Source organism: Neopsephotus bourkii, unplaced genomic scaffold, assembly GCF_033783945.1.
Source record: "Neopsephotus bourkii isolate Nb327-2 ecotype Australia unplaced genomic scaffold, CSIRO-AGI_Nbou_v1 NB_1768, whole genome shotgun sequence".
NCBI lineage: Eukaryota > Metazoa > Chordata > Aves > Psittaciformes > Psittacidae > Neopsephotus > Neopsephotus bourkii.
This window is the reverse complement of record NW_026902242.1, coordinates 2,272,353-2,299,851: the sequence shown is the minus strand read 5'-3', so window position 1 is coordinate 2,299,851 and position 27,499 is coordinate 2,272,353. Positions and strand designations below refer to the sequence as shown.

The window sequence follows — 27,499 nt, the reverse complement described above, 5'->3', positions numbered from 1 at the left end:
AGTCAATTACATGAGGGAAATTACATGTGTTTTCTGTTTAGAGAGAAGGAAGATGCATATAAAAACTGATTTCCAATTCTGGTTAGCATTTTCAAGCCTAGACTTCCTAAATATATAATGATACATTTATTTTAAAGGCTACAACAATGCATTTTAGTCAATGAATAAATAACCACATCTCTCAAAAATATAATGCAATTCTAGATTGGAAGAGAGCCCACGTAAAAATCTAGATGACATTTCAATCATATATTCTCAGCAAAAAAAAAAACAACATCAAAGCTTTCATTTCATTTCATGATCTCCAAACCGAAATTAAAATCTGTGATGCATCATTCTTATTAATACTGATATTGATACTAGACACATGAATCAAATTCTGATGCCTTTATAATGCATTTATACCTAACAGCTACTACCATTGCTCAATACGATTTTTTCTGGAGTCAATTAGAAGTTTGTTGTCATGGTTTAAGCCCAGTTGGTAACTCAGAACCACGCAGTCACTCACTCACTCACTCCCTTCTTACCCCCACTCCTGGTGGGATGGGGAGGAGAATTGGAGGAGTTAAACTCCCACGGGTTCAGGTAAGAACAGTCAAATAACTAAAGTATAACACAAAACTACTGCTAAGAGTAACAAAATAACAAAGGGAGAGAATATGAAACTAAAAAGGGAAAACAAACAACCCAAGTGATGCACAATGCTATCGCTCACCACTCACCAATCGATAACCAGCCCGACCTGAGCTGCGATTTGTCTCTCCCACGTAACTCCCCCCAGTTTCTACAACTGGGCATGATGTGCTGTGCTACGGAATACCCCTTTGGCTAGTTTGGGTCATGTGTCCTGTCTCTGCTTCCTCCCAGCTTCCCGTGCCCCTCCTCACTGGCAGAGCATGAGACCGAAAAGTCATTGAGCAGACTAAACATTACTGAGCAACAGGTAGAAACATCAGTGTGTTACCAGCATTGTTCTCAGACTAAAGTTGAAACACATCACTGCACCAGCTACTAAGGAGAAAAGTAACTGTTACAGCTGAACCTAGGACGCAAGTGAACACAGCAGTTTCTTTTCTGATACAATGCCATAAACAGCACTTAATATCAGAGGCCTTGCTTCCTCCACTTCCAGATGCATTTGAGCTAGACCCTGTTATGGCTCTCCATTTCTCTTGATGGATATTATCTATGGAGGAGGTTCCCAGGTACCATAACGATACAGGTTATGGTATCACAGAAACGAGAGACTGAGAAACTGTACATAATGCAGAAACTGAAGTCCACTGGATGCAGACTGGACTGATGACTTATTCAATACGTGACATCAAGTCTCCTTGTAGAAAAGATGACCTCAGTTTTCAGTATAAATCCTTAGCATTTCCACATCTCTCTTTGGGAATGCTTCTTGTAGACGACCACATAACCCAAGGTAAAAGGACATGCATTACTAGACAGGGACAAGTTTTATCAGATGCAAGAAAATTTGCAGCTGAATGGTCAAATCTGGTTGAGAACATTTGGATTTATTTAAATGCAGATTATAACTAGATGAATACTGTTTAATTATACCTTTTTAGTTTATAAAATATGCAACTTGTCTGTAACTGAAATCGTGGCAAACTTAACTTAGTAACAGGCAATAAAATGTCTTGCTTGTGCTTCAGCAGCCACCATTAAAATTCTGCGCTGTGATAAAGCTCATCTGATCCTGTAAAGGCAAACCGCACAGAACAGAAAAAAGATGGATCGACAGTGCACCTAATGGCAGCAATGTTATTTTCAGAATTACACCAGCAGCAATCATTTTGATTTGAACTGAATTTTGATTTTGAACTGGGTCTGGCCAAGGATACCAAAGATTATGGTCTAGTGTGAGGCATCCCTGTCCACAGCAGGGGTTGGAACTGGATGATTTTAAGGTTCTTTCCAACCCAAACCATTCTATGATTCTATGACTTTGGATAAAAGGGTAACATGTACATATTATCTTTTTAGCTACAACCACACTGTGCAGTTACTTATTTTAATCATGTTGTACTAATGGAAATGTTCTGATTTACAATATATGCTTTTCTACAGTCTTCTAGCTGATGACCAACTGCAGCAATGATCCAAATCCAAAGAAGTTCTCCATGTAGTTTTACTCCAATAGCATAGATTTACTCAAATCCATCTAGTAACAGTAATGCAAAGGCTCGGTATGTAAATATTAAGCCATTCACACACACTGAAAATGGAGCTGCATTGTTGCACGTAAGTATAATGTTTTGTCCCATATCACTCTAAGCAGCCAGTGGGTATGTCAACAAATTTATACTTCAGCATATGAAACACTTGATCTCCTGTTTCTTAGCACACTATCAACTTCCAGTCACAGTGTCTTACTACTAATTTAAGTCTGTTGCTGTCACAAATCTTTTGACATATTCTGTGTTGAATTCGTTTCATTGATAGACAATTACCTGGATGCTATTTTACTAGAAATTTTGCATCAAAAAAATCTGCATACTTGTGAGTGCTTCCTCAGAAATTCTTTTTTGACTTACACAGGCTAGTGGGTTATCAGGCAGGTTTCTAACCATCCTTTCCTACATAAAGCTGTATTGAGAAGCAGTTTATGGGTCAATTCCACGACAACTTTCCCATTACTATGTGTCTCACACAGCACTTCCTGTCTTACTCATTTCTTAAGAGGTCAGACATCTAGGGCGATCTTATCACAGATGCATGCAGTGGTACTCAGCAGCCTTGGAATATATACAGATTGAAAAGATATTAGTCACTGGAGTTCTTTTGAGTGAATTTGATTACTCCTTGAAAGATAACCAAGGAAGTCAGAATGGACAACTGGCCTTATCTAGAAGGTTTCTCACCTTCGATTTTCTTCTACACAGAATATGCTGCAAACCACTTAGAAGCTGCAATGAGAAATTAATACATAGCCCTGAGCCTTTTTAGATGGGCTATACAAACTTCTCTTTCATAGAATCAACCAGGTTAGAAAAGACATTTAAAATCATCAAGTCCAACCATTACCCCAGCACTGCCAAGGCCACCACAAACCTAAGTCACTAAGGGCTTTGGAATACTTCCAAGGATGGTGAGTCCAGCACTGCCCTGGGCAGCCTGTTCCAATGCCTGAGCACCCTCTGGGGAAGGAATTGTTCCTCAGCTCTATCTAAACCTCCCCTGGTGCAGCTTGAGGCCATTTCCTCTTGTCCCATCCCTTGTTCCCTGGGAGCAGAGACCGACCCCGCATCACTGCAACCTTGTGTCAGGCCATTGTAGGGAGCGATAAAGTCCCCCTTGAGCCTTCTCTTCTCCAGACTAAAACCCCCAGGCCCCCCAGCCACTCCCCATCACACCTGTGCTCCAGGCCCTGCACCAGCTCCATTGCCCTTCTCTGGCCCTGCTCCAGCACCTCAATGCCCCTCTCGTAGTGAGGGGCCCAGACCTGAACACAGGATTCAAGGTGCAGCCTCACCAGTTCCCAGTGCAGGGGCACAGTCACTGCCCTGGCCCTGCTGCCACACTGGTGCTGATACAGGCCAGGATGCTGGCGGTTTCTTGGCTGCCTTGGCACAAGCTGCTCATGTTCAGGTCTGTCAATCAGCACCCCCACCATCAACACCTCTTTCTATGAACTGTACAGCAAAGCCATTTTAGCCGTAATTAAAGGTGCTCGGTGACTAATTTGAACCAAACAGTTCAAAACATAATTTTATTGAAGATAGGGTATAGACAGGAATCAACCATCTGCGTTTTCAGAAGGAAGGTCTTCACTGTCAGGCCTGAAAGCAAAACTGTGGTAACAACTTCTGGTTACAAAATTAATTCTCATAAGAAACTGTTCAGGGGATGACTCATTTAGACTAAAATGTTTTTTCTTTCTGTTTAAATACCTAATAAAGCATAGAAGTTGAAACCCTATTAGATTTAGATTTTGATCTGGTAATTTCTGGGTCTTGGTCTCTTAAGCTTATGATAGCTCACACCCAATGAGCCTTCCCTACTTTAAGGCTATGTTCACCTCCATAATTTATAAGATGCTCCCAGACTACGTACTGGGGGGTCATACTTTAAAAGCAAATAATAACAAAACTGAAGGGGGGGGGGGGGGGAAGAGCTGGTATTCTTTATGCATATACCTTAGTAAAGTGAGTGTGCAACTGTTTGCTGTACTTTTAATACCTTTGGTAACTATGGGTTTTCCCTTTTTGAATACAATAAACATTTCTATAATAAACAGCAGTATGTGCTTTTCAGAGACAATAAATAACTTTGAGTCATCATAATTATTCCGCAATGTCTTTCTTTTGATTAGTTAAAGTGAAAACTTATCAATGATGACTCCACAAATAACCTGTTTTAGCTACAAACAATAACTTGTAAGTGGTGAGATACAACCCTGAAGCAGAAAAGAGCTTACTCTGGCCCAGTATAAAGAATTATCAGCAAAATTTAGGAAGACTAATGTCTTTAAATTACTATTATTTTACTTCATATTTTTCCATGGAAATATGCTTCGTTCTGCCAGTAATCTGTTCCAATGGAACCACCACAAAACTAAAGAGTGTTGAAACATTAATCTTCAATGTGAAATGAAGCGGTTTTTCAAAGTTTAGTCCAATTTTATTTCACTGTGACAGATCATTTAAAGAGTAGAAGCTATTATAGCCTTGTAAGCTAAAATATGCATACTTGGTGGGTACTTATGAAGGGACTCCTTATATTTGTGGACAAGACTTTTCAAAATAGGCTGGATGTTAGATTTCTAGGCATATATTTGGAAATTTACAAACAAGGTACTCTCTGCTCCACAGCTTTTTGAAACTATGCTACCTATTAAAGGCATAACAGCCTACAGTCACTTAGTTTATGTACTTTTCTTAACATTTTGAGTCATTGTACGTGCTCATTCTAAGGACCTTCCATGTATTCTATAGGTGGGTAAAAATAACCTATGATGCAGTCTTCTAATTCACACACATTAGACAGTCCAAGGCTTAATGAATATAAAAGGTGAAAATATTCTCATAAAGTAGAACAACTAATGTGGAGGGGTAACTGTTCTTCAGTTTCTGCTGTTGAACTCTCAGAACAGTGCTATGAGAACAGAAAAAGGGAGAAATGTTTTTCTTTTAAAAACAGTCTTCAGTACAGATGTTGTCTAAGTTTTATACAGCTTCATTTAGCTTCCAATTGTCAAGCTGTTCCAGCAGTTCTCCTACTGTGAAACCCGCTAACTTTTCCCTCCTTGCATTCCTTCTCAAAGATTATTAGCCCAGTTTCTGATTCTATAAACAATTAGCAAGCATTTACATTTACCAGCTAGACCTAAGTTTGCTAAAGCAGAAAGAGTAATAAATGTTGCCCCTTTACCAAACTATCAAGGAAGTCTTTACTAGAAGTGTTAGGATCTGGATTTGTTAAGACTGTTAGCTTGTTGATCTTCAGGAGACAAGACAAGACCCATTTATTACTAGAAATGTGTACTATTTCTAATGTGGTAGGAATACCCTTGTTATTTTTATCCTTATAAATTTTTATTTATGTGTAAAATAAAACCAGTGATCCATGTAATTATTATTACCTGTACTTGCCAATTTACCATGTACTTCATCTGTTAAGCATTACTACAGAGCAGGAATTCAAAAGCATGTCATGCCCAGAATGCTTCACTGAGCTTCCCAGTTCTTAGATAGGCCTCTATTAGCTTTCCATTGCAGGCTCTGATCTCTCTATCCTAAGCAATTCCCTGTAGTTCTGCCATAGGTGTCTAAGCATCAGAAGAGGCTCAGGCAGGCTACTGGGTTAGCTCCAGGCAGATGTGCACTTCCTCACAGGCCTCTGGGACAGTCTGAGAACTGCCTGTCTCCCAGCTCTCTACTGAGAGCCCAAACATGGAACAGAAGACTGTTCTGGAAGCAAGCATCCAAAAGCATTAGTTGTGCAGTGGTGTGCTTTGTGAAGGTTTCAACACCTCTCATAACCAAAGGACTTTCAGAACCGGATAAAATGAACTCCCATTTGGGGGCTGCAAAACTGAGCTACAGAGCATCCTCCAGGTACAAAAATGGAACCAACTAAGCTGCCTGAAGTAATTACATAGTGCTCCTGAAAATCAAGCTGTTTTTTTCACAGGTACCTAAATATAAATTTATGAGATTAAGTGAATATCTGTTTCCCATGTATATGTTTCTAGAGACATACTTCAAGGTTGGTTTTAGCTGTTAAAAATTTTCCTACATATTAACTTTTAGATGAATTAAGTAATTTGGATCTTGGCTAGTGACATTTCTAGAAGGTGTTACTGCAGGGCTTTCATGTTTAATGACTTCAAGAACTAAAGATTATCTAGATGCATACAGGAATGCTTTAAATGGCCTATTGTTGACTAGTTGCCCTGTAAGGCTTGTATGAAACTGCTAAGAATTAGCTACTTCTGCTGTTTCCACAAAAATTTTCACTGACTTCCTATGCTGCAAAATCTGCTACATACATAACAGTATTGCAAATAGAGACAGTCCATGCATATACGGGATGCATTTTTGGTACTAACTGTGTCTCTTTAAAGATCAATCTGTAACACCTGCACAGTATAAACCTTGCCACTTGTTCAGCCACACTGACCACAATCAATCACTAAGGACCTGATCCTGATTCCATAAAATGTTTCACTTGTTACACACAAAAGATTTGACTAGTTCATCATCTGGTGCAGACCTGTATTGATCTATTGTTTTACAGTATTTTAACATGTTTCAATACTTCAGTGGAGTTATTCCTATTTTAAACCCCAGCCCATTATACCAGAACTGCAGTCCAAGTGTCTATGTTGAAGCCTCTGCTAAAGACTCAAAAAGTTCTTCTTGTACCAACAGGGAAGACAGTACTTCCAACTGTGAAAATCAGAACAATAATTACTCCATTTTTTGAGTATTCTAGTACCACATCAAAAAAGAGACACAATCTAAAAAAATGGTTACTACCATAGGAGGAAATAAGGCGTTCCCTCAGCAATTAAACTTGAAAGAGATTGAGCCGACATAAAAACTTTGTCGATCAACGTATTTAGTCAGAAATAATACAAACAGACTTCAAAAATATCTTCTAATGACTGAGAGTTTTCAAACACGGAGCATATTTTCAGCTATAGGCAAAAAAAAAGGCAAAACAAAACTGACAAGTGGTGCCATTTAAAGTAACCCTCTTTAATTTGATAAACAACTACATGATTTTTTTTAAATCATGCAAGTAAAAACTTTGACCATATTTTCACTAATGCCAAAGGTATTGCCACCCTTTTGAAAGGAATGCAAGGAAATTGGATTCGATTCCGTATCCTAGTGATATTAGCAGGAATTACACAGATCACAAGGTTGTAAAACCTTGATTATTTTTTTTACATATATATATAACCTATGAAAGTTTGATCAGGTTACTACGATAATTTGAGTAAAAACACAGGTAAGGGGCAGAGTAGGTAAAACTTAGACTGCAATAATACTTTAACAACGTGACCGTAATTTGACTCAAGACTTAATTTGTGTTGTAGACAAAGCTTAACTGCCAGTGACATAATTCATAGCAGGATCAGGATCTTCATTTGTTTAATCATCTTATAATACAGCTTTCAATCTGCTTTGCAGCAAACACTTCACTTCCGTAATATCAGCTCTGCCAAATAACTTCTATTTCATATACTGTATGCATTAACACTTCAACATACAGTGAAGCCCCAGACCCAGAATTTACAAAGGGTTTTATAATCCCTTATGTGTGATAATGTTCTAAAAAGAATTTCTTTCAGATTCTACTACTATTGTAATAGCCAAGTCAACAATTAATCTTTACATTTACAGTCTGTAAACTTGCTATTTAATACTGAATAGTACAGTTCAAAGCCCTTGCAACAGGCATGTGTGTTCACCTAATTCCGTTTAAGCCACTGCTCTCTATTGTGTCCATCCAGAGGGCAAATCTTTAGAGATTTCACATTCTTAGAACATCAGAGATTTCTCCCAAGCTCTGCTTAATTTATTCCTCCCTATTAACAACAAATACTCAGAACAATGATAAATTAACCAGTGTTGGGAGGATTTCTGCTGAAAAGCAGCAGACAGCTCTACAGAGAAAAGCAAAGCAACTTCTAAATCTTGCTGGCAGATGGAAACCCTACTCTTCACCACTGTACAGAACAAATCCGGGAAAAACATAATTGCTCCAGTGTGGTTTAGGTATAACTTCAGTAGTAATGGTGTGGCTCTTTTATTACGCTGCACCTTTATTAGAATTACGGGCCCTATCTGGAGGAGCCCAAATCACTTCTGGCAAGACAGTTGTAAAACTGAATATGACAACTCCTTTCCAACCTTTTCCAGCTGCTACAGACACCAATATTGCCAACAACGGGTTTTTGGGGTTTTTTGGTTTTTTTTTGGTTTTGGTTTTTTGTTGGTTTTTTTTTTAGTGAAAACACCATAGCACCAGGAAAGGTCTTACATCAAAGATTTTTTTTCTAGTGACATCCCAATAGTAGCTCCTAGGCAGAGTATTATTTCAAGCCAAAAACACTGAATACTTGTGGGATATTCTATATGTACTTATATGCAATTACATTTGTAAACACATACACAAAACTGAAGTTAAGAAACTTTTCTGCAGAGGTAATAAAAAGGCAGTTTTCCTGCAGCCATAATAGCCCTTTCTGGGATCCTTGTAAAGTCTCCTAAATTAAATGCAAAGATTCATGCTCTATAGAATCCATAACACATACCAGTCTCTTTTTTTATGTCAGGTGTCTGTTGCTGAACTTGAAATAATCATTTTACCTTAGAAAATACTGGAAAATAAATAAATAAATCTAAGTTCTATAGCAGAACAGACATATGCATGGTGGTCTCTCTGGCACTGTACTAGGAAAACTGGACCCTTTCACCTGCTGATCCCTGGGACTCAGAAAAACTTCAGCTAGGTCTACCAGCAGAATCTAGTAAAATTGCTCTATGATTGTATCACTTTTGCTCATTTTGCGAATATCTGAGAAATCTCTGTATGCTCTCTTTCTTAAGTTCAATAACGTTTTGTTAAACTAAAATCAACGCATAAGGCTATTTCAACATACAATGAAGGAATGAAAACATTATTTTTCAACCTTAAAAGTGAATTGATCAGTTAAAATCAGAAGTGCTTTACATTACTAACAGTTCTGAGAAGTGATTCATGGTTTCGTAGTTTAAAACACCTTTTTGTACAAGTTTAGACTGACAAATAGTTTGAACTCAAGAAACAGATCTGTATCTTCACACCGTAACTTACTAAGCAATTACAAGTAAGTGCTAAGTGTGCATGCACAAAAAAAACCCTCTCCTACTATCACTTGGTGCACCCATTTCTGCATTCCTTCTGCACTTAGAACTTCCACTAGTTTCCAAGCCTGTGTGTGGGAAGCACAAGGAACCTTTGCATTTTGTAAGATGACTGTAAAAAGTATTCCAGAAATAAATCTGTTTGTCATTTACACAGGAGGTCCAACATGTATTTTCTAGATATAGCTTCATAGCATCATTTTCAGTAAGGATACTTAAAATATTTTTGCACTCAGATTGAGAGCTGGATTTCCATTAGCTTGAAAAAAAAGCTTATAAATAATAAAAAGATGGATTTTTCATTTCTTTGCACATGAAAATTAAATCAGCATCACAATAGTGCATTGATGCCAGGCCCTTGCCAAAAAAAAAAAAGAAAAAATTTATACTGTTGAAGCCATGCCATTTCAACTTAATGAGTTTATTCATTCCAAACACATTACCAAAACATTTAGTATTAAAGGTGAATAAGGGGAAAGGAAATCAAAGGATGTCTTTTAAAATACTGAATTTTGTTTACTTTAGCCAAGTCATAAAGCAAAAATATTTCTAGAAAGAGCTGCTTAAGAGCTGGTGGGCACTGAGCTGACCACATGTGAGTCACTAGTTTTCCCATTCAGTTATTTCTCACTTCTCTAATATTTTCTGTCTAAAGAAGAAATACCTCAAGAGCCCAACCAGGTCTTCACACCCCCTTTCCTGGTGCTATGAAAGACACCTAATACTTCTCTTTTTTTGTGTGTGTTAAATAAAGAAACTTGAAAAAACTCAAGAATTTTAGGAATCTTTTGAGGTTTCTCTACATGGAATGAAATCTGCTGTCTTAAAAAGAAGTCACTGCCATATGATTAACACTTTATATGAATATCCTATGCAATTTTATTTACATAGGGGTAGTTCATGAACACATAACTGAAGAATATAGGATTTATTTTAAGAGTTTACAAGGGCAGAGTTTCAGCTTTTACAGCATTTTCATTTAGTCATACTGTTTACCTATTTTAGTATGCTATTTTATTTTATTTCTCAGTATTTTCCCTCTCTTACTTTCAAATATCAATCATTATGTCCTGTTTTATCTTTTAACTACTTTAAATAAGATTAAAATACATGGAATACGATTCATAAACATCTCCCTTGTACTCCATTAGGGAAATTAGGTCAAATTCTACTCTCTCTGTAGTCAATGGAAAAACTCTTACTGACTTCAATAACAGATCAAGCCCTAAACACACAGCTCCCTGTTGTTTCTAAGCAAATAGCACACTGTATTTCAGAAAAGTTCAAGAATTAAGTTATTTTCAGAATGTTTCTACAAACATAAGAAGCCTGTAGTTTTAGGTTGCTGAAATGTGCTTTATACATAAGACTAAAGGAAAAAAAATTAATAGAGCTTTTTAATAGTTACCAAAACCAAATTAGTCTGGCTACTGTTGCCTAATATATTTCCATAAGTACCAGATAATTTCTGTTGATTTTTCCTGGGCTACTTGGGTTTAGAGTTTAACTCTTTATTTGCATCCAATCTGTTATGTGAAAATAACATACCTAAATCCTACTTAATTAGGTCAGCTCTACTGTGATCTGTCACATAAAAAGCGGCATTAAAAAAAAAAATCTATTGTGCTTCTTGAAGAAATTCTGCTTCAACATAGTAAGGAGGAGCCGAATCTTTGAAGCTCTGTGAGGTTAATTCACCCTGGAGTCTGTGGAATTGCAGCAGGGATGAAATGTGATCCCGTCCAAGCCCTGTCAGAAATGGGGCCAGCAGACGGCAGAAGCCCTGATGGATCTGACACCGTCAAGGTTGCACCCAGGTATGAAGGGCTTGAATGGAAACTTATCACCCTGCGCTCCCTCTTGGACGCCTGTTAATTCAGAAAGTGGGAATCCAGATCAAGAAAATACCCCGTTAAAGTAATAAGCGCATGAAAATTAAACCTTCAGAGAGCTAAACCGCTTCATGGACGAAAAATAAAAAGCTCAACCCCAGACAGACTGGCCCCCAGATGCCCCTGCGGGCTCTAGTGGGAGGAAGGGACGGAGGGAAGAAGAGAGGGAGAGGCAGTAGCATTTCCAGGAGAGGAAAGCACTCCCGCCACTGCGGATCATACACTCCAGCTTCACGAAAGTGCGAGCACATCTCGAAAAGCCGGGGTGCGGAAGGGAGCAGCGCGGGGGGGGGGGGGTGGGGGGGGTGGGGGGCAAGAGGAGTAGCGCGGCGGGGGGAGATGTGGGAGGATTCGTTTCTGGTGAAGCTGCCGCGCTGCTGTCTGGCTTCAGTTACCATCGCGGACTGCACCCTGCCCACCAGGTCCCCGGGCACCTAAGGGACCACTCGATCCCCTCGGCGAGGCTGCACAATGGGGAGGAGGCTGGGGACGGGCGTGTGGAGCCCACGGACCGTCCGGCTGAGCCCGCCGAGCCTCCCGCACCCCACCTGCGGGTCCCCGCCACCACCGGGAGGTGCTCTCCTCAGCGTCTGGCAAAGGGCCCCTTTCAAACGGATTTTCTCCTCCCTCACGTCCTGCAGAACTCTTTCTTGCCCACTGAAAGAAACCTTTTGCAAACGGGAAAAAGAAAAAAAAAATAGGCGGAGAACGGAGAAAATCAGAGCCGAGGCTTCCATTCTCCAACTTTCCCTTTTCTCGCCCCTCGGAGAAGGCAGATACTTGTCGCTCCATTTCAGCGACAACTTGAGTGACAACTAAGCTCAACACAACTGAAAATCGGACGCGCACTCCACAAAACTGAGTTTAGTGCTTGAAGAGAAGCCATTCTGTTCTACAAGCATTTCTTTCATTTCCCCAGCCAACGAGTGCATCCCCTTTACTGCATTAAAGCCACATCCACAGTGAACCGTTTAGACTCGAGGGGAGCCATCCGGCCCCTCTCCCTTCGCCTCCCCAGCACCGGGAGCCGCTCTGACAGGTTTCCTCTGAAACACGACCCCAGCCATGCCCAGGGTCCTTCTCCCGAGTTTGAAGGGGTGGGGTGGGGAACACCACTGGACTCCCCGGCTCCCCTTTGCTTTCTTACCTCCTCTGACCTCTCCAGCCCGGAGGAGGATGGCGAAGGTGACGAGCACTGTTACAGCCGAGTCCCAGCGCCACCTTCTCGTTTTCCACCTTGTGGACCATCTCTGCATCTCCATGCTGGGCACCCACAAGCGTGAAACAAACGCGGGCACCTTCAGTTTATACCTGCTCCGTCCTTTCCCCTATATTGCCAGAGATGAATTCTACTATAGAGCCATACGTGATAGACCAAAAGGGGTTTTCTTTCTCTGCCCCCTCCCTCCCTATCTTTCTATCCCTCTCTCTCTCTCCCTCTCTTTCTTTCTCTCTGTGCCCGGCCTAGCGCAGGCTCCTCCAACCCGTCCTCCCCAGTGCCCTGCCTTCAAACTGAAGGTAGATGCAGAGCTTTAACCCAAACGCGAAGAGCACTGCATCCCCCTCAACCCTTCATCCCCGTCCAAGGGCTGGGCGAGCGGCTCCTGGGGCCACCCCTGCAGCCTGACTGACAGGCCAGCTGCCGGGGGGAGGCCAATCGCGCGGCTCCCCCGGCCGCCACAGCACCGCCCTCCGCCTCGGCGACAGCACACCGACCGTTCCACGGCCGGCAGACTCTGGCACGGCGGACAGCAGCCCGCCCGGAGGCTCTTCGGGAACGGGAGCGAGCTGGGGGACGCCACTGACGTATCCCCCCCGCGGCGCCACCGCTGCCCGCTCCGGCCCACCACCCCCTGCCCGGAGCATGCGCAATGCCGGCTCCCCTCGGCTCGGAGGGACAGGCGGCGCCAAAAGGGGCAGCGTGGGGAGGGGGCGATACTGGAGACTAGCGGAAAGCGGGGGGAGGGGGATGCTCGGGAGGGGACGCGTGCGTGAGGGGAGCCGGGGCGCTGAGGTGGAGGCCTGTTGCGGGTGTCCCTTTGCCTGTGGACATTGTCAGTTGGGACTGCAATAAAGCACTGACACTCTGCTCCAAAGTGTTCTCCTGGAGAAACTGGCTGCTCATGGCCTGGGTAGGTGTATTCTTCACTGGATAAAAAACTGGCTGGATGGCAGAGCTCAAAGTATGGTGGTGAATGGTGTCACATCTTGGTGACTGGTCACTAATGGTGTCCCTCAGGCCTCCGGGTTAGGGCCAGTGTTATTTATTATCTTCACTGATAATTTGGATGAGGGGATCGAGGGCACCCTCAGCAACTCTGCAGATGACACCAAGTTGGGTGGGAGCGTTGATCTGCTGGAGGGTGGGAGGCTCTGCAGAGGGATCTGGGCAGGCTGGATCCATGGGCTGTGGCCAAAGGGATGAGGTTCAAGAAAGCAAAGTGCTGAGTCCCGCACTTGGGCTACAACAACCCCCTGCAACACTTCATGCTTGGAGGGGAGCGGCTGGAAGGATGCTCATGAAAAGGAGCTGGTGGTGCTGGTTGATGAAGCTGAACATGAGCAGCTTGTGCCCAGGCAGCCAGGAAGCCACCAGCATCCTGGCCTGTATCAGCCTCAGTGTGGCAGCAGGGCCAGGGCAGTGACTGTGCCCCTGCACTGGGAACTGGTGAGGCCGCACCTCGAATCCTGTGTTCAGCTCTGGGCTGCTCACTACAAGAGAGACATTGAGGTGCTGCAGCAGGGCCAGGGAAGGGCAGTGATACTGCAAAATAAATGGCTGTCTTACAAGTCATGACCCAACACCTTTTCTATGACTTTAATTCCTTTGATTTATCTGGGTGGGTATTTAGTCCTTGTTTAACTTCTTTCCTAAGCTTTTTTATGTTGTATGATTAATATTGGGAAGAAAAATGAGTTATACTGCTTCAGTGAAGTGAATTCTTGTAAAAAAAAAAAAGATGTCTTACAAACAGATTGGTGGAATTAGATCTCTGCTAGGGAAAATGCTAATGAGCTGCTTTTTATAGTTTTAAAGGGAGAGAAATATATGAACACATGCATATAGATAAAATAAATTACTATTTCTTTCCATGATTCTATCTTCTTGAAGATAGAATCATGGAAAATACACCATTTGCTACTACCAATAATAGCTCACAGCTTCACTGAACTCCCCCAGTTCCATTGTCTAAGGTTTTCAGAGATGAAGGCAAGGCTTTCCCTGTGACTCAGCAAACTTTTGGGGCTAAGGGAATAGCTCAATGTCCATTGATTAGGGAGGACAGATGACAGTAAAAGAAATTTGATGCAGAACAGCATGGTTAGTACTCATTAGCTCAGGTACCAAAAGGCTACTAGTATTACAAGAATGCATCATCTTTTGTTTTGTTAATATTCGCAGATTACCCAGCTATATATTACAGTTGAGCTTCAGAAGAATTCACTTGGGGAGCCTGCATTATCAGTTGATGTTGCGTGAGCTGCAGAGATAGTAATAAGGATTAATTTCTTAGTTTCATGTTTGCTGTGGTTATTGGCCTGGTTATGGTTGCAATTTATGAAAAGAAGGGTGAAGAAGCCTTCCCATGTGGATTCTCTGTGCATCAAAGGGAGAGGAAAGAAATTGGTGTTACCAGAAACTAATGCATTATTTTGTATAGGTTTGTGGGGGTTTGAATGGTTTTGTTTACTTAGTTGTAATGGAGATCAGGATTGTTTGAATAGTTTTTTGCTTAATTCTGACCTGTCTGTGAGAGAAAATGAGGGCATGTGTTCTAACCCCTTGCTACTTTTATGCACACCTCCATGTCTCACAGTTGCCTTCCTTCACGTGTTCTACTCCTCAACCCTCCTTTTTATCCTTGTGCATCTATATTGTTATGAGAGGAAATGTAACTGACTGCATTTACATGAAATCTGCCACAGTTAAGGAGCACGATTTTTTTCATTACCTTCGTTCTTTTGATAAGTCTGATAAAATTTTACTGCTCTCTGAAGTTCCTTCTTTCCTGCTTTTACACAGCCTTAAGATACACAAAAGTAAACGCTGTTCTAATGCTGAAATGGATGACCTGTTTGAGGACCTACAGCATCCTGTATGACTGGGATGTTAGCTTCTCTGTGGCTTATGAATCCATAGGACCACAGATTTGTGAACGTAAGGTTTTCTGTCTGGAATTGTTCAGGGAATGTGCTGTGTTTGACCTCAGGTTAAAACAGAAAATTAAAACTCCATCAGCTTATGGGGTTCACTGAAGAAAATCAGCAATCACTATCTTTCCTGGTCATATTGACTTTGTTGGGTCTTAATCATGACCGTTTTGTAGCATAGTCTGATCTTTCTGCACCTCCCTCATTAGAGAGAAAAATATTGCTGAAATAGCATTTTACAGCATATAAACAGCATGTAAACAGCACAGCATTTCCATCCTGTTCAGGAAGCAGCAGGAAGTATCAATTATCATACAGTATTGCCAGCTCAGCTTGGTAATTCAGATGACGTTTTTGGAGCTTATTTCAGTCAAACTCCTTAATCTTTCAAGGGTCACCTACTGATACTTTATAGCACAGCACAGTGTAATACATACAGCAACCCACCATTCCCTTTTTATTTTCATGTATTTCTTCTCGGGATCATAACCTGTTGTAACTATTCTATGATTCTAATCATAATTACACTTAATTCAAGGAAAAAAATATATAAACAATTAGTGTCATGTGTAATATGTCTCCTAGAACATATTAAGAATACCAGGATTTTCCTCATTTAAGACAACTGAAAATGAGACATACATATTTGAGGTGGGGATTAGCTTCTCAGTTCTGTGTAGTTTTTAGATACTGCCATTACACACCAGAACTGTAAAAAAAATCTCCATTTTGATTGCTGTTTCTGAATTTACTCAGTGGCCAACTAAAACTTTACTTGTAAGTCTGTTGTGGTTCTGCAAGAAAACACTTTCAAATATTTGCCTTTAATTGCTGGTATCTAATTGGTTCTCTCATTTGTCCTTTCCATCCCTAACTATTCTACGATTCTGTGATTTGTTTTTACAGTCTGAGACTTCTTTTGCTGCAGACCATTTGAAACAGCTACGTGGGCTAGGAGAACTGGCAGGGGACAGTTTGGACAGGCTCAGTTATTCTCATTGCCAACTGTTTATCTTACTATCAGGGTATCCCTGATCAGTTATGCTTTTATCAGTTATGTTCTTGAAGCAGTGGGCTGAGATCTACATGCCACATTCCATTTTTAATTATGACTTGTGACAAATTAAGAATGAAGATGTTTGACTATAAAAATCCTCTTACAGTCCCTTTTTTTGCATTGTTTTGTGGCATTGTTTTGTATTGGGGGAGTGCTGGTGGCCTATCTAATGCACAAGGAGGCAGCGCAGGCACAAACTAAAGGTCTTCACATATCACACAGTTGTAGCATGTTTGTTAGTTTCTGACAACACTAATACTACCAACCTCACAGTTCCTTTTAACTGGGGGAAATTAAGACAGGGAGAGAACTAAGAAGGTAAATAGCTAACAGCAAACTAATTTATGCCTTGTCATGACAGCCTGTACTTCTTCTTCCTATACATAGACACCTTGCAACTGATCACTTCTTAAAGTACTTTGAAGTAGAATAAAAGTTTACCATGTCCTATAAGAAGGAGTACTGAGAAAGCAAAGGTAACCTTTCAGAGAGGTCTTTTGCCCTGTCTCATGCCTGCCCTGTTTCCCAGGTTTGAGAAGACAAGGACCAAAACATAACGTGTGTATAAATAAATATAAATAAAAGAAAAAATACATTAAGTAGGTTATAATTCAGTATATATATATATGTCTCATTATATTTAACTACGTCCCATTATATTTAACTAGTATTCCTCAAAAATAACACATCCTATCAAAGGGGTTGTCACAGAAGGACTGCCTTGGAATATGACAGTGCTGGCAGACTTGTTGAAATACTTCTACTTATCCACCTCAGTTCATAAAATAATGGTTATTTTCATAGTATTAGCCAATTAAAACTGAATCACATGCATTATCACATGCATTATCATACCATGCAATAATTCTTCATTAGACATAATTCTATATCACAGAAAAGAAACCCTTTTGAGGAAAGTGGTGGGGGAATGTGCAGTAGCTTTAAAATTAAGACATAAGAAAGTTTTTAATGTGTTTTGGTGCCTTTTAATTGTTTGAGATTTGAAAACTGCATTTAGGGGTGACCTTACTGTTTTGAAATGTGAGGCACCATTCAGTACAGAGCCCTATAAAAGTATTGGGGACCAGTCCCAGGAGACCAGTGGAATCTGTGTGTTAAAAGCAGTTCCCAGAAGGCATTGAGTAGTTCATGTGACAGGGAATAATGAAACAAGGATTGCACTAAAACTGCCAAAATGCCTTGAACTTTCTGTCCATGGGCATGGATTTCTGCAGAGGACATAATTTCTTTCTTGAAGGCAGTGTATTTACATGTGGTTTGTGCTTTTGTATGGACTTTAAAAAGGTAAGTATCTTGAAAATACTATTTTAATAATTGTTTAATGTAATAAAGTGTGAATATTTGCATCTGATATTAGGAGAAACAGAGGAGAATATAGCAGCTCTGTGAGGACCACAAAAAAATAAGTAAATGAAGGGCCAGCAGAATATCTTTGCATACACTTTGTCCTATTTGATGATATCTTGAAATTGTGATTCACCTTTTTTGTCTATAATACGTATTATACTAAATGACTAATGTTGATGGCTACTTCATTCACTTTAGTGGTATTGATCTCTCCTTAACTTAAAAAAACCCCATATCAAACAGGAGCTCACAGTGCTTCCATAACTCTACTACAGTCCGTAATAACTTCAGCTGCTCATATTTTGAATTTTTTTCCATAAAGTGATTATTTTTTAGACAGTAACATGAACATCATTAACTTTATCAGAAAAAACATCAAGTTTTTCAACATGTGTCTTCAAAGCAGCAGTGGGTGTCCAAGCCCTGCTGTCTGCCAGGCACATTGCCCAAACTATAAAATAATGAGTTTAATTGTAGACAGTTTGGACTGAAGCAAAAAGTAATAAGGTCTGCTAGTGTAGTGATAACTGAGACATATGAAAACAGTAAACTGGAAAATACACAAAATGTAAAACTCTAGCTTAATCTATCTTATTTTATTAATATTATCATAGAATCATAGAATGGTTGGGGTTGAAAAGGACCTTAAGATCACCCAGTTCCAACCTCTGCCATGGACAGGGACGCCTCACACTAGACCATGTTACCCAAGGCTTTTCCCAACCTGACTTTGAACACTGCCAGGGATGGAGCATTTACCACTTCTTTGGCAACCCATTCCAGTGCCTCACCACCCTCACAGTAAAGAACTTCTGCCTTATACCCAGCCTGAACTTCCCCTGTTTCCCTTTGAACCCATTGTCCCTTGTCCTGTCACTACAGTCCCTGATGAAGAGTCCCTCTCCAGCATCCTTGTATCCCCCTTCAGATGCTGAAAGCTGCTCTGAGGTCTCCACGCAGCTTTTCTTCTCCAGGCTGATCAGCAACAATGTTCTCAACCTGTCTTCATACAGGAGATGCTCCAGAGCCCCTTGCTGTCCTTGTGGGCTCCTCTGGCCTTGCTCCAACAGCTCCATGCCCTTCTTATGTTGAACACCAGAACTGTACACAGTAATCCCAAGGAGAATCTCACAATAGCATTGATTTAATGAGATACTAAGAAATAGGCAATAAAATACAGGAATATGAAAGTCTACATTTATATTCTTAGGTAAAGAAATGCAACTCCCATTACTTTACTTCTTGCACTGCTATATTATTTTATGAGTTATCTGGACACTCAAGGCTAGAGTAGGAGGCTACTGATTATTAAGTTATCATAGTAATAGGTAAACTTTATACTAGATGAAAGTCTTCAGTAGATGCTAGTGAGTCCAGAATTCAATTATTTCAGTACTAAATATCTTCTGGTAATTTTAACATAAATTATGAGAATTTAAACATTTTGCTTATTCATATACAGAAAGTTCTATAGGCATAATGAAAAAAAAACAAACCAAAAAACTTATACATAATGCCTTGAGATTAGATTGCTAAGCAAAACATCAGAATAAAAGAACATTGCAAAATGTACTGCTGTAAAATTATTATAATACATGCTGCAGAATTTCTGAAATACAGTGGGCAGAATAATGAAGGTTGAAATATGCCTGTTTGTTTGTACTGCTGGAGACATTGAAAACAGGGATCTTTTCTCTGTACGAGGTGTAGTATTAATGTAGATTGTCAATGTTCAGAGAAATCAAGTTTCAGACATGCATTTCCAGCGTATGCTTGCAGATTGTGAAGTGTAGAAGGTAATGTTACCTTTACTTTATGCTAAAGTGTATTAGTGTATTGTATCCAGATTAATTTCAGAGGATGACTTCAGTGACTTTCCAAAATTTATGGTCCAGTCTTCCAATTTTCCTCCAAATTGTAATCTAATAGCAGAGCGAGACTGAGAAGTAGTACCTCAGATAGTACCTAAGTTCCAGTCTTCCAGTAACTTTTGAAATAATCCCTTAAATTCCTACAAACCCATGGTAAATTGCACCTAGTTGAATAAGATCAGGATTTCCTGCATTTTAAGACAAATTTCTTCCTGCATATAAGCAAGCATAACTATTAACTATAGTGGATTTAAGTCAGATTATGAGAGCTCTGAATTTGTCCTGTTTGCCTTTGAAGCCTAGAGTGAACGTATTGTAGATGACAGTCTTGCAAGAAAGATGCATTTTGACAGGAATGAGAATAATGAACAGGCAGCTGGAAATACCTGGGCATGTTTTGCTGCTTGGCAGACTTCAGAAGCGGTAGACCTGCTTCCCAAGCTTTGGAGTTGCCTGTGGGTCTTTTCACTGTGTTCATCTCTGTCAGGGCTGATTTTTCAGAATGATTTTCTCTCCAAAGTATCCTTTCCCTAATGGCTTACCTTAGCCTGTAAAGCATTTACATGTTCTTGTCTGCTTTCAATGTGTCTTAAATTTCCAAGAAAAGTCTGGAGCAATTTTTTGATTATAAGAAGGAATAAGAGATGGTAGCTTCTCATCCCATTATTTATCTAGAAACATGATTTCTGATACCCAATCTTTAGATATGTTTCTGTAACTCATTGGACTTGCTGGTTTTAGGAAAAAAATATTTAGAAATACCCATGAAATTACCCTACAAAATGAAGCTGCTAATTTATTTATTAGTAGTTGCCCTTGCACTGCTAGTCTCACAGAAATTTAATTTAATAGTATATTGGGAAAGAGGAACACAAACAATGTGTTAAAGATTGTGGTGGTCAAGAGAGCAATATTACACTGTCCCAGCAAATATTCATAAAATTGCAAATACCTACATTGATCAAGTAATTAAAAATGGATTCAAAGAGTGATTTCAAACACTTCAAGCTAGTGCAAACCACCAGCTTTGAAACCCGACTATGAATTTGCATTACCCACTTTTTCTGTTTAATTTCCAGCTATGGGAGCCACAGGAATGGGCTGCAGGCACAGGAATGCTGCTGATGTCCCTTCAACAGGGAGTTTTCCTGTTGCATACTTCCCCTCCGCAAAGGCAAAATGATATAGCTTGTGAAACAGTGGCTTCTTTCTATATAGAAGACTGCAGGAAGAAATACAGGAATTATAGAATCATAGAATGGTTTGGGTTGGAAAGGACCTTAAGATACCCAGTTCCATACCCCTGCCATGAGCTGGGACACCTTCCACTAGACCGTGTCACCCAAGGCCCTGTCCAACCTGGCCTTAAACACTGCCAGGGATGGAGCATTTACCACTTCTTTGGGCAGCCTATTTTAGTGCCTCACTACCCTCACAGTAAAGAACTTCCTTAGATCTAACCTGAGCTTCCCCTGTTCATCCACTTGTTTCTGAAAAATTCTCCTTAAAAATAGATGTTCAGTGCTCTGCTTCCTCTCTCACTTTCTAGTTTTGTCTCACTTTAAAAAATGTATTAATCCTCATTTCCTAAAAACTCGCTGTTGTTATTCTGGGGGTCCTAATTTGGGTAGATAAATCAGATCCAAAGTTTTCAATAATTTGTTTGGACAAATGTTTTTAAACATCAAGAGTTAATAAAAATTAAACCCCATGCCAGCCTTCCAAGATCTATGCCAAACCTGTGTTTGGTGAGTTTAAACAAAGTCAAAACAACAGCAGCAACAACAGAAAAAACCAACCCAACCAACCAAAGAACCAAAAAAAACCACCCCAACCAACCAAAAATGAGCTAACAAAAAAACCCCACCCAAACAAAACACATACACATCACCCAACAACAGCAACCCCCAAAAAAAACCAAATAAACAGAAACCCCAAAAACAAACAAAAAATCCAACCAAACAAAAAACAGCCAAGAAAAAAAACCCCAGCAAACTGAGAAAAAAACATGGGAAAAACCTCACCTGTCTCCAAAACTGAACTCTGCCCTGCGGTGCTTTCTCTATTAAAGCTTGTTTCCTGCAACAGAAATATTCTCATATTCATCTAGCAAGTATTTGAGCATGAAATTAAAAAGTTTTACTTTAAGTGAATTGAGATCAGTGAGTTCTGCTTGAGTAAGCACATGTTGAAGAAAAGCCTTGCAGAGCTCCACATATGAGAAGAAATGGTTTGATTCTCCCAGGAAGGACAACCAAGGAGGACTGAGTCCAAAGAACATCCTCCTACACTGTTAAAAGTAAGCAAGTACATTCAGCAATCACAGAACTTTGAAGTTAGCACTTGAACACTCTCTTCTATTCATGGTGTAATGAAAGGGGTATTACATCACTTGTTTGATCACAGCTTGTTGTATGCTGCACTTTATAAAAAGGTGAAAATAGGCCTGATGAGGGATTTATTCATCTCAGGCAAGCTTTTCCAAAGGGTGGGGCTTCCTGGAATTGTTTCTGAGTGTTACCTGCCATGCTCAGCTGGTAGAGCTTCTGCAGCACAGTGCAAGCAGCTGGGGAGTTTGCAGAGGACCTGGAAAATTCTTAGAAGAGGCAGAGAGAAGTCCATAGAGGAAGGGAGATGGAAAGCCACCTGGGTTTTTCATAAGGGATGCTGTCTTTGTAACAGTCTAGGAATTGAAAACTGCTGGATCTGGGAGCACGACTTGAATGTGCATGTACTAAGGGTACATCTTCCATAGTACCAGTATGGTGTGTCTAACCTGAAGCCCAGAAGGGCAATATTCCATTTTTGGCCAATGTTAAATCGCTTTGAGATGCTCTGTTAGAGCAAGAAATAAGCAGTAAGAACTGGAAGTAGGAGACTGGTATGATTAAAAATGTGAAATTGCACTGAGGTAGTAAATCCTGAAATGCCAGAATTTAAAGTCTAATATCCCTATGTAAAAAAAAAAAAAAAAAAAAAATTGGGCTGCTGTGAAATAAATACTATTTGTTTTCTTTCAAAGTCTGCAAAATAAAGTTCAGCAGACTAATATGACAGTCTGGTTTGTAATCACAGGAATTTTAAAAAATACCTCAAATGTTTTAAGTTGAAGAAAGTGCCTAAAAAATGCTGTATGCTTGCTCTAAAGGAATATATATCTGTGTGATTGACCACGGAGTTTTCAACAGCCATCATTGAGCCATAACTTGCATCATTTGGATGTAAATCCTGCTATGATGAATCATATAGATTTTACTTTCTTTCCACACTGTGTATCTTGATATGTACTGTATAATAAGTATCCAGAAATTGGTGGTAAAGATGATAGTTAATGGCAAGCCCGTTTTTTCAAACACAAATATCTCTGAAAGAGAATTTTAATTTAGGCTATACATAAAATAATCTCATTCTTATAGCAGTTTTACATGATTGATTAAAAAGACTTATCCATGTAAGTCATCAATAAGTGATATCAGAAGCACACAATTTGATGTTCATTAACCAAGGTTATGCTATTAATTTTCTCATTATAAATCTAAGCAAGTCAATGTATCAGAAGTATAGGTTGGTTTTTGTTTGATTGTTTTGTGTGTCTTTATTAGGATAGATTACTATAACCATATTATGAAATGTTATGTTCCTTGCCAGTATGTTACTAGGAGTCTTTTACGTAGTGTGGTTTTGACAAGTGCAAAAAGGGATCAATTTTTTCTGCTTCAATACTGTATTATTCAGCAGTCTTAAGAGGTAACTGAATTTTGTATGTTTATGTTGCATACTTTCAGTTGCATTTTCTTGACATTTCGTGGCTTTGTAATTCCTATAGATCACTGCCCTTTTAAATTGGTCAGGGTAGCGGCAAGAGACAGGCAAACTCTTAATGATTTTCCAGCATTTCAGTTCTATTTTTCACAAGGAGAAAATAAACAAAAATACCAATGACATAAAAAGTGTATCTCCTTTTTTCCCCACCAAAAAAAAAAAAAAAAGAAAAAAAAAAGATTTGGTGAGAAAATGGAAGTTGTTCTTGGGCTGTTTTCTGTTTTTTGTTGTGTTGTTTTTCCTATTTCTCATTTGAAAAAGGTGGAGGAATGGAAAGGGAACCAAAAAAAAAATAAATTAACAGTATCTACCTAAATATAACAAAGATGCTATTTTTATTCCAAAAGGTCTTCCCTGTAGAACATCCATTTAGATGTACTAGTATTAGTTTCTCCCTTTCCAATGTTCAGTTACTAACAGTGGAACACTAGTTCTAGTGCATGTGTTACTAATTAGTAACTTGACAGTTAGTAGTCTAGTTACTCTAGTGATTATCAAGTGTCTAGAACTGCATGTTGAATGAGCATTTTTTTAATTTACCTCTAAAATGACAGAGGAAAAGTGAGCTTGGGTTTATTGAAGACACAAGGTAAAACTGAAGTAAAAAAATCTCTATTTCTAGAAAATGTTCTCATGCAGAATTGAACTTTGTGCATAAGTCTAATGTGTTTTTAGAAGGAAAGTGAGTTAAATTACACAAAAATATGGAGACTAATTCTGCATAAATTTGCCCGCTTGAGTTCTGATATGATTTTTGCTTTGCAATTTTGAAATTTAGTTTGGATTGCTTTCACAAGTGACCCTGCAAAGACTGAAATCACTAGTTTATTCCTATTACTTGGGCAGTATAGAAAACTGATATTCTCTGTGAACTCTCCATAACAGAATCTGTAACTTTTTTATTCTGCAAAGAAAAAGTTCTGTTTCATATCTGAAAGTAACTAGGACAGTTGTGTTAATAAGCCTATGTAACATGAGAGTGTTAAATACTTTTAGATGTTAGGAAAATGATTTCACCGTAACAAATGTACAGTTTGATAGTAGTAGCTGGTAGCACAGCTTTGAACAAGCAGCAAAGGAATCGTTATTGCAACATTTTTTCTCTTTAATCTGAAGGGAGGTAAGTAAATGTTTTCTGTAACAGTGGTACCCTGTTATGAATATGCATGAAAACATGTAAAGCAACTAACCCCAAAATGCGTCAGAACTTTAACTGTTGTGTTCTGGGGAAAGAAAGGGGTGGCAAAAGCTGAGAAGAGATTTGAAATGTATAGATGAAGGAATCGTAGCAAACCAGATAGCCATAGGCTGAAATTGTGAATATTTTCTAAGCTGGGATAGTAGTTTGCATTTGATGAGCTATTCCTGATAGGAGTTTACAGTAATATGATAAGGAATAGAACAGTAGATTCTTGCCTTGTTATTAGTGGTGATAGCAAATAAGATTGGCTAGTGGAGCTCACCAAGCTTTCGTTTAAAGCAATGAAGTGAGGGTTCTAAACTTGTATTGTAGTAAAATGCCAAATAACCTTTCAAATGGATCAAAGCAAGATTGCAGATTGTTGGAAAACTTGCCTAACAAACTGGACAAATTTACTCCCTTTTCTAAATCTTAACTGGACTTCTTAGAGCTGAAAAATATTTTGCTGCCATGTTCCATGTAAATAGTCAGGATCTACACACCTACGTGAATTCTTGCCTGTTTTTTCTATACACCTGAAGACTGACGCACAGCCTACTTCTCTAGAAAGCAGAGAACACATCTCCCTTGGGAGTGTATAAGATGAAAGTCACGATTGTGTATGTCACTACAAATTTAATTTACTTGCTGTCAGGTAGGCATCCATCTAGCCGTATTTTTAAACCCCGGTTACAGTTGTCAGTCTGTCTAGGTAAAGCTTTGCAGCCCTTGCTGGTAGTGTGAAGAACATGAAGTCGTGACTTAAAAGCATTTTAAATAAAGTAGATACAACTTGCTGCTTTCAGTCTTTCTTCAGTGTCCCTGAGCAATGTTCTGAAAAATTCCTGTAAGTCATGAATTCAGGCTGTAAGACTGAATTAGCTGAATGTTTCTAGCATTATGCTGTTCCATCTCCAAAGTCATGATTTCACAAATGTTATTTTTGTGGAACACACTGGCTGAAATTTGAAGGTACAAAGGACTGGTTCTATAACCTTTCCTCATACTGACTTGTACTTCCACATTGAAGTAGTTATATTTATGCCCATAGTGGGTATATATTTAAGTTGGAAATTGCCTTAAAATAATAGTAATGATCTGAAATGGGACGCTTGGATTGTATAAGGTAGTTTAGTCCATGAAAGAAGACTAAACTGGCAATGGGAGAAGAAAAATATTGGTAACTGAAATACAGAATTACAAATAAGTCATAGAGAGTACTATCCATTTACCAACAAGGAAGAAGGAAAACCCTTGATAAATTCCTTTAGAATGGTGTAGACAAGCCATTTTGTGAGAGCAAGTACAATAGCAGATCTGTCTTCTTGATGACTAGAAATGTGTTTTTTATGGCACAATTGGGTTTTTTAGCTATTTTAAAGGGAAAGCTTTGGTTTATTTTGAATTTTTAGTGTAGGGTAGTACACAGACAACCACACCATCCTGTGTAAGGTATGTGGACAAAAATCTGGAAGTCTTGGTAAACACACAATGAAACCTACGTGGGGTTGATTCATTTAAGAGTTTGTTGCTGGACTAAACATAAGGTCTTTAGGCATATGAAACAAAATCTCTGTTAATGAAGCAAAAGAAACAGCTCCTGGAGCTCAAGCTAGCTGAGTTCATTATATTCAGTCCAGACAGCTTTACAACCAATAATTCTTCTAGTTTATATAGCCTGTTATTTCCTGAGGGATGGTTTTATTTGACTATCCATTCACCTAGGATACAAGTTTAAGTTAAACTTGATGGTGCTAAGTATGGCAAGTTGATCTTATACCAGTTTGATATATCACTTTGCAAAGCCAAAACAAGCATTAAAAAGGTCTATAATTGTGGCTTACCAGACTTATAATTTAATGCAGCATTTTAAAATTTACTGTGGCATATCAAAGGAATGTGATCACTGAGATGCACAAGACCAAAATTACAGTGCCAAAAAAATTACAGTATCATTATGTACTGTTTCCTGCATTTTCTTTACACTGTTATGAAACATAAAATGGATGCTACAAAACACAGATTAACCAAGAAAAACATAAAAATGTTAGGAAACTATTCCTGAACTTGAGAGGTTAAGAAATCTGTAAAATCTCAAGAAAATTAAGTTCCATAGATGTTTTAAAATATCTTTTATTTAAAATGTTGATTTTTATTTGTGGGAAGAGAATTAAGCATCAATAATCTATACAAAATTAAATATGTGTAATACCTATCATGATAGTAAGGCAGTTGCAAGAGTTGTAACTAAGGTAGCTTACTACTGATTCTAGCTGAGGACATGGGAGCAGACGACACTTCGGTGCTAGCAGAAGGTCTGACTCTCCCACACTGGCATGTGTTCTTAATCAAGCAATAGGGCCATTTTCTATTCCTCCACCTTTTATATATTTTGATATAGTCCTATCCCACAGAAGTGTAATGTGGGAGAAAGAGCATGGTAGCTGTCCACAGATACTCCAACATAGCATCTTTCCTCTTGTTAAAGGAACCAAATGAGGTGAAGTTTGGTTTTCACTGGTTGTGTTTTCAGCTGGTGTCACTTGAAAACTGGTGTGTGGAAACACGAGCAGGCAAAAATTCCCACTTCCCCACACTGTACTATGAAAGGATCTAGTTGTCATGGTTCTGTCAAATCTGGGACAACAATCAACAACTACAGAATAGGTCTGTTGTTGTCCTACCATTTTGGAGAGTATTGTTTCATCAAGCTGCTATAGGCATCTCAGTAATTTGAGCTGTGAAGAAGGGTTGGCATCTACGTGTCTATGGTTAAAATAATT

The 27,499-nt window shown here is 39.2% G+C and overlaps 1 protein-coding gene across 15 annotated transcripts in view; it reads right to left on the bottom strand.

The window, feature by feature from the left end:
- LOC133225979 (collagen alpha-1(XI) chain) overlaps window positions 1-27,499 on the bottom strand; it is a 462,534-nt gene that overhangs the window by 147,333 nt on the left and 287,702 nt on the right. For 7 of the 15 annotated variants that reach the window (XM_061378994.1, XM_061378998.1, XM_061378995.1 and 4 more), the window contains exon 1: window positions 12,414-12,680. The exons of the other annotated variants lie outside the window; for them this stretch is intronic. In XM_061378994.1, coding sequence (XP_061234978.1) covers window positions 12,414-12,528 — 115 coding nt within the window. In that variant the 5' untranslated portion in view covers window positions 12,529-12,680. Of the gene's footprint in view, window positions 1-12,413; window positions 12,681-27,499 lie in introns of those variants that run through there. 15 annotated transcript variants of the gene reach the window in all.